General features: G+C 45.4%; 1 protein-coding gene across 1 annotated transcript; it reads left to right on the top strand.

The window, feature by feature from the left end:
- The first annotated feature begins 2060 nt into the window (after positions 1-2060).
- Positions 2061-7364, top strand: LOC128740253 (uncharacterized). Its single transcript, XM_053835787.1, has one exon. The coding sequence runs from the start codon at positions 2061-2063 to the stop codon at positions 7362-7364; it is 5304 nt and encodes a 1767-aa protein (XP_053691762.1).
- The last annotated feature ends 1375 nt before the right edge of the window (positions 7365-8739 follow it).

Raw genomic sequence — 8739 nt, 5'->3', positions numbered from 1 at the left:
GCACTAGCAGCTTTTTGTTTTGTACACACGGGATACCGATATGCGCAAATTCATGGCAATGTAAACAAGTTTGCCGCTGCCCCTTGTAGTTCACCGCTGTTTCTTCGCCCTGGATCGTCACAAGAGAGGGAATGTTCTTCGTTACTCTCATTCGAGCAACACGTACCCCGGTTTTAACACCACTAAAGTCACTGTATCGGTCATCCCATAGTAGGTCACGAACACTTATCACTTCACCGTAATCGGCTAGAAAACCCGCAATCTGCTCGTTAGTTACGTCTTCGGGAAGCTCGAGTATCTTCACATCCACAGCTCCGTCTTCCATCGCAATTCGTATTTTGTGGGATTTCCCATCAAAACTGAACTCGTGCTTGCCGTCGTGTTGTTTCACAATCTTCTCGGCTAGTTCGAGGCTATTGACCTTTACAAAGGTACACCCGAGCCGTCTGCTAGGCTGGAGTTGAAGAACATTTTCTCGCGTAAGACCGAGCTCCTTCCCGATGAATTTATGGATCTCATCATGGGAGAGAGGCTTCGGAAATTGCGAATAATCAACGCGAAATGTATTTTCGCGACGCGGCATAACGGAATATGACTTCGCGACAAGCGCGAACTCAATATTTGCTGCGGGGGTTCGAGATAAATCGACAAAAGTGTACCAATAGTCTGTGAACGACTTCCGAATCTCATTCGTCTAAAAAACATCGACTGATCAGCTCGGAAGTTGAGCGCTAACTGTCATATCACACTAGGTTCCATATGTACACATACAATTACAATTGGTCAAGTATTAAAAGTCAAAAAGTAGTCTACTACGATTATATTCTACTGCCAAATGTCGAATTGGCTCATGCAGGCCATAGTTGGTACGGTGTGTTCCTATACGTAAAAGCTGTTGATGTCGTTGAGGGCGCAAAGGGCAATACAGTTGGAGCGAGGAAAGTACAGCAGGGCTATCGTATATCCCCCCCATTTTCATATGTATAAAAAAGGTAAAAATCAGTGTTGGTGAACCACCCTATTCCAGCGACGCTTATCCCCTCGGTGCGGCAAAAGTAGCTCAGTCTCAACATGAGAGCTACCTTACTTGCTGACAGAAGTACATACTACACATTAACAAATCATTATCATTGTGAAATATATATATAGAACTAATTGTTCACTTTTGTCCGTGGTAAAATTAAGCCTCTGTTCCAAGTCTATAAAAGGACAACTTTCTGACTAGTTTTTACCTTTGTTAAGTCGAGTAGCATAAGTAGTGTTAATAAATGTTTAATGAAGTAAAGTGTTGGTTTAAGTAAAAACCAAGTGAACTTATTGCTACCCGTGTGATCACATCCCAAGCGAGCGGAGGATTTATTTCGGACGGCGGAATTCCCATTGGCCTTCCTTTGGCGGCCTTGTCATCCCACATCAAACCCATCCGGACCCTATAGAGCTATCGTACAACTGGTCCTTCGAACCGGATGCGGTTTGAGGAACCCATTACATCCAATCCGAAGGACATCAGAAGGCGCCATTGGACCCGGCCTACCCAATCTACAAGAAACCCCTAATAGGATACGCCATCTTGCTAAGTGGCGTCGGTTTGCGGAATTAAATAAATATATTCAAGGCCTTATTCCTCTGGAAAAATCGGTGAGTGCGATTCCAAAGTTCTACAACCCAAATCCCAGTGCTCGCGGTCTTTCGTTTGTGGACCCACAGGTTGTCACTCGACGGTAGCGGATTGTCCGCATTTTTCCCATGGTGGTAAATCACATACGAAATTGGATTCACACTGCTGATCACATTACGCTCGCAATTGGCTTACTACGCTTACCTGGGAGGAACAATTGTGATTGGATTTATACGAGACGCTATCATTATCAACGGTTGCTGCTGGCGCAACCGGTCCAATTTGTTTGATCTGCACTACGGATTCTACAGGGTGAAAGTTCGAGGAGCATCTTTAATAAAACAAAAGGCTCATATTCATGAGCCATCAGGTAATTGGCTCTCCAAGCACTTTAGTTTCCCCACGCTTTGCTACTTTGGTCTCATTTTTTGAGGAACACACCATGCCTGCCGCTAAATCCAAACCTCCGTCACTGAAGTCACTGCAAACGAAGCTGCGCGGATTACAAACGTCGTTCGACAATATGTGTCGATTTATGGAGCAGTACCGGGAAGATACGAAATCGACAGAGGTCAACGTACGACTGGAGCAGCTGGATCGATTGTGGGATAAAATGAACGAGGCCATCGATGACGTCGAATCCCACGAAGAATCGATAGAAGAAGCAGATAGTTTCGTCAAAAATCGGATCGATTTCGAGAACCGTTTTTACGAGCTGAAAGCTTTTCTTGTTGGTAAGCAAAGAGAAGATTGTGACCAAACCGTACTTAACCAGACTACTCGCTCTCTCGATAATCCCCCCGGGCCCACCCCTCATGTGCGATTACCACAAATTACTCTTCCTAAATTTAGTGGTAAGATAGATGAATGGCTTACCTTTCGTGATCTCTTTACCTCACTGATACATAGGCAGACCGACCTTCCCGAGATCGAAAAGTTTCACTATTTGCGAAGTCAGCTGGAAGGAGAAGCTTTATCGATTATCGATTCACTTCCCCTTATCAAGGCAAATTACACTGTTGCATGGGAACTACTAACGAAGCGTTACTCAAACACGAAGGTTCTCCGTAAACGTCAGGTTCAGGCACTCTTTGAGTTACCAACGATTCGGAGAGAATCGGCTTCTGAGTTAAATTCTCTACTGGATAATTTCGAGAAGATAGTTAAGTCATTGGATCAGGTCACTCCCCAGCAGACGGACTATAAGGATACGCTACTGGTGCATCTACTTTGTTCGCGTTTGGATCACACTACTAGAAGGGGATGGGAGGAATTTTCCTCCACCAAAGAATCGGATACCATAAAGGATCTTACTGAATTCTTACAGCGTCGGGCCAGAATTTTGGAAACTGTGCCTACCAAGCCCAGCGAAATTAAAGCAGAGTACACACAGCCTAAGCGTCCAAACAAAATTGCCACGGTCAAAGCATACAATGCATCGGTTCAACGACCTTCGACGATGGGTACATGTGTCAGCTGTTCCGATAATCATCTCCTCTACCAATGTCCATCATTTCAAAGACTATCTGTTTCGGAGAGAGATGCACTTCTGCGTAGCCATTCCCTGTGTCGAAATTGTTTCCGGCGGGGTCATCATGCGAAAGAATGCAATTCGAAATTCACTTGCAGGCAATGTAAAGGGAAACACCATACGCTCGTGTGCTTCAGGAGTAAAGCAACCGAAGAAAAACCAAAACCCAATGGCGAACCAACTTCGGCGGTGATGGCTGCAACCGAAGAAGCAATCGAACCAAAGGTGGTCAACTTGGCGACCACCAGCAAGGTGGTTTGCAACACGGTATCTAGTTCATCGACTGGAGTGTTTTTACTCACTGCTATTGTTACTCTGGTGGACGACCGAGGTCAACAGGTTCATGCTCGAGCATTATTAGATAGTGCGGCGGAGTGTAATTTAATAAGCGATCGAGTGCGAAAATCTCTTACGGTTAAAGAGCAACCATGTACGGTCGAGGTGGTAGGCATCCAAGGTTTATCTTCTAAGGTACAGAGGAAAATCACTGTCATGGTACAATCCAGGTTTTCAGAGTTTTCGCAACCAATGGAAATGTACATTCTACCCAAAATCGCAGCACAAGTGGCAGTCATATCGGTCGACGTCAACCAATGGAATTTACCGAGTGGGATCGAACTGGCGGATCCGACATTCTTCAAAGGTGGCTCAGTTGACTTGGTATTGGGAGCTGAGGCCTTTTTCGATTTTTTCACAACTGGCCGTAAAATCCGACTTGGAAACAACTTACCCTCGTTGGTGGACTCTGTGTTTGGATGGGTGGTCACGGGCAAATGTTCGGTGGCTGCTTCCGTTAAATCTGTCGTTTGCGACCTTGCAATAAACTACAATTTAGATAGCCTACTGGAGAAGTTCTGGGAATCTGAAGACATTGGACAAAGGCACAACTACTCTCCCGAGGAATCAAGATGTATGGAGTATTTCACCAAAACTACCCGACGGCAGCCTTCGGGTCGGTATACTGTGTCCTATCCGAGAAATGATGAGTTACTTGCCAAGCTAGGTGATTCGAAGGAGATAGCTGAGCGTAGATTCTTACAAATAGAGAAGCGATTGGGGCGAGATGAGAAGCTGCGAGAACAATATGCCGACTTCATGAAAGTGTATGAATCCATGGGCCACATGAAATTAATCGACGATGAACACGATACGGACGTTAAGCGATGTTTTCTCCCACACCATCCAGTGGTGAAAGAAGACAGCACAACCACTAAGGTGCGGGTGGTATTTGATGCCTCCGCAAAAACATCTAGCAACGTTTCCTTGAATGATAGCTTGCTGGTCGGTCCGGTCATCCAAGAAGATTTGCGTTCGATAATTCTTCGTAGCCGCACACGCCAGGTGATGGTGGTCGCCGATATTGAAAAGATGTTTCGGCAAATTGAAATTCATCCCGAAGACCGACAATTTCAGTGCATTCTGTGGCGTACCTCTCCCAACGTCCCTCTGTCTACATATGAACTATCGACAGTCACATATGGTACCAAGCCAGCACCGTTTCTTGCAACAAAGGTACTTATGCAGCTGGCCACTGATGAGGAGAAGCGGTTTCCGTTGGCTTCGACTGCTGTTAGAGAGGACTTTTATATGGACGACGTGTTAACAGGTGCTGACGATCCAATTACAGCTACAGAACTTCGCATCCAACTGCAGGAGATGCTACGCAGCGGTGGATTTTGGCTACGAAAGTTTGCTTCTAATTGTGAAACCGTACTGGCAGGATTACCGGAGGAAGAACTCGCAATTCAAGCAGATGATGGGATTAATCTGGACCCTGATCCCATGGTTAAAACTTTAGGTTTAGTTTGGATACCCAAAACAGACGTCTTACGATTTCGTTTTCGCATACCCGCTTTGTCGTCAGATGTTTCCCTGTCGAAAAGAAAGGTTCTTTCGATAATAGCCACTTTATTCGATCCGTTAGGACTTATTGGAGCAGTAATCACTCGCGCTAAAATATTTATGCAACTGTTGTGGCGTCTAGAGGATCAAGAGGGAAATAAACTAGGATGGGATTCTCCTTTACCTAGAAAGGTTGAAGATGAGTGGCGAGTCTTTCACGAGCAAATTCCGCTTCTGAACAATTTGCGTATTGAGCGTTATATCATGATATGTAGTACGGTGTGCGTACAAATCCATATGTTTTCCGATGCTTCTGAGAGGGCTTTTGGAGCCTGCGCGTACATGCGTACCAAGGACTCGTCCGGTAAAATTAAGGTTGCTATTTTGTCATCGAGGTCAAGAGTTTCACCGTTGAAAACACAATCAATCCCCAGACTTGAACTTCGCGGCGCATTAATGGCAGCTGAACTATATTTGAAGGTGAAAGAGTCAATCAGGTGTTCTATGGAAGCTTTCTTTTGGACGGACTCATCTACAGTACTACGGTGGCTATTGGCAACGCCGTCAACTTGGACAACATTTGTGGCGAATCGTGTATCCAAGATCCAGTCGCTGACTGAGAACTGTCACTGGAATCATGTTCCTGGGGAACAAAATCCGGCCGATCTTATTTCAAGAGGAGTTGCACCGGAAAATATTATTAACAATGAATTGTGGTGGAAAGGACCTGAATGGCTATCCAAGAATCCGACGTATTGGCCTAAGCAACATAATCTGTCATCTGAAGGTATGGAAGAAGAGAAAAGGCGTGTTGTACTGGCGGTGGTTCCGGAAAATCCCAGCTTCATCCAATGGTATCTAGCTCGTTTCCCTAATTTCAATTCTGTTATCCGAAGAACGGCGTACTGGCTTCGTTATCTGAACAATCTGTGGTCCCATAAGGGAGGAAAGCGACAAGGTGGTCCGTTAACAACAATAGAACTTCAACGAGCTGAATATAAGGTCATACAATTGGTGCAGGCAGAAGGTTTCCCAAATGAACTAAAAGCACTGGCACGGGGAGAGTGGGTACCGCGTTCATCACCATTACGCTGGTACAACCCATTTATAGCGGAAGATGGATTATTGAGGGTCGGGGGGAGGTTAGGGCATTCTAGAGAGTCTGATGATGCAAAGCACCCCATTGTGCTTCCTGCGAAACACTTGCTTACCGAATTGCTTTTCAAACACTATCATCTTAAACTCTTGCACGCTGGTCCACAATTATTGTTGAGTACGGTTCGGCTTCGATACTGGCCCTTAGGCGGAAGGAATATTGCAAGAACGGTGTGTCATCAATGTTTGCGATGCTACCGTATGAGACCGACGCTGATTCAACAGTTTATGGCTGATTTACCGGCATCGAGAGTTACGGCGGCGAGACCATTTTCGACTACAGGCGTCGATTATTTTGGGCCGGTGTACGTTAGATCAGGATACCGGCGGACCGCAGTAAAAGCATACGTATCGGTGTTTGTCTGCTTTGTGACGAAGGCGACACACCTAGAATTGGTCACTGATCTTTCGACGGCACGGTTTATTCAGGCTTTGCGGAGATTCACGTCACGTCGGGGAAATTGTGCTACATTGTGGTCCGATAATGGCACTAACTTCGTTGGAGCTAAAAACCAGATGCGAGAGTTGCTGAAAATCCTGAACACCAAAGAACATCACCAGAAGGTTGCCAAGGAGTGTGCAGACGATGGAATGCAGTGGAAGTTTATACCCCCTGGAGCTCCCCATTTCGGTGGCCTCTGGGAGGCTGCTGTGCGATCGGCGAAAAAACATCTTTTGAAGGTGCTAGCGGACACGCCAGTCTCCTACGAGGATATGACGACTCTTCTAACACAAGTCGAGTGCTGTCTGAACTCGCGGCCTCTGACGCAGCTTTCGGATGATCCTGATGACTTGCGGCCACTCACACCAGGTCATTTCCTGGTTGGTTCTGCTCTCCAATCCATACCATCAGCAGACTACACCGACACAGCTTACGGGAGACTAAAGACGTGGGAAGCTGTACAGAAGAGGTTGCAAGACTTTTGGCGGCGATGGAAAACCGAGTACCTCAATCAACTACAAGGGCGCGTTAAGTGGTGGAAACCACCAGTTGGAATAAGGCAAGGCAGCTTAGCAGTGATTCGTGATGACAACCTACCGCCAACGAAATGGAGAATGGCGCGAATCATTTCGACCCACCCGGGACCAGATGGGGTGGTCCGAGTAGTCACTCTACGAACAGCGAACGGGACAGTGGAGAGACCGGTTGACAAAATTTGCATCTTACCGGTTGCAACGGATGACGGAGATCTCAATGCGAACGAAACGATCAACTGACTGAAACATGGGTTGTTTCAGGGGGGAGAGGATGTTGGTGAACCACCCTATTCCAGCGACGCTTATCCCCTCGGTGCGGCAAAAGTAGCTCAGTCTCAACATGAGAGCTACCTTACTTGCTGACAGAAGTACATACTACACATTAACAAATCATTATCATTGTGAAATATATATATAGAACTAATTGTTCACTTTTGTCCGTGGTAAAATTAAGCCTCTGTTCCAAGTCTATAAAAGGACAACTTTCTGACTAGTTTTTACCTTTGTTAAGTCGAGTAGCATAAGTAGTGTTAATAAATGTTTAATGAAGTAAAGTGTTGGTTTAAGTAAAAACCACGTGAACTTATTGCTACCCGTGTGATCACATCCCAAGCGAGCGGAGGATTTATTTCGGACGGCGGAATTCCCATTGGCCTTCCTTTGGCGGCCTTGTCATCCCACATCAAACCCATCCGGACCCTATAGAGCTATCGTACAATCAGCATTACGTACAGATATACATGCTAAATAAATCGTATTTCATGCGCAAAATTGGCATATCCGTACTATTTTGAAGGCGATATACGTGATTACGAATAATTTTGAGCGTTACCATTATATAAGTATTTATATACGATAATATCCGATTAAGCGCGAGTCGCTCCGTTCTACGCTACGATTTTGTGCTGAAAATCGTATGTATGTCAGCCATTATCATTATATACGACAGAAAATCAACTTGATCTCACTTTATCCAGCTTTAATTACGATTTCGAGTTTGTTAGGAGATATTTACGATAGTTTTCGTACATTGATATACGAGTTGGTGCTAGCTGGGGTTATTTGCTCATCCAAAATAACTCCGATATCAGTAACCCTGTCACCACGTTGCAAGACTTGATCATTGATGCGGTAGTCGTTTACCAATGTATGTTTTTTCCGGGAGAAACTGATGACGGTACATTTTGGGATGCTTATAGTCATGCAGTTGCAAGTGCACCATTCAGAAAACCGGTCAATCAGTTTTTGAAGTCTCAGACAACCGTCGGAGTTGCGAACGATCATGTAGATTTTGGCATCTTCCGCATAAAGCTATCTACTGCCGCACGGTAATAGACGAGATATATCGTTTATAAACAGAGAAAACAGTAGTGGTCCTAACGTGCTACCCTGAGGTACTCCTGAATTGTTTTGGAACCAACAAGATAGAGACGCACCAAGTTTTATTGCCATCCTGCGGTCTCGTAGATAAGAATGTACCCAGGCTCTTAAACCAGCAGACACACCCAGTTTATCAAGGTTAGCCAGCAGAATTTCATGGTCCACGATCAAATGCAGCCTTCAAGTCAGTGTAGACTGCATCAACTTGAAAACGCTGGTCCATTGCGCGCAAGCA

The sequence above is a fragment of the Sabethes cyaneus genome, chromosome 3, assembly GCF_943734655.1.
Source record: "Sabethes cyaneus chromosome 3, idSabCyanKW18_F2, whole genome shotgun sequence".
Taxonomy (NCBI): Eukaryota; Metazoa; Arthropoda; class Insecta; order Diptera; family Culicidae; genus Sabethes; species Sabethes cyaneus.
Note: the sequence above shows the minus strand (reverse complement) of the source record. Positions and strands in the feature narration are given on the sequence as shown.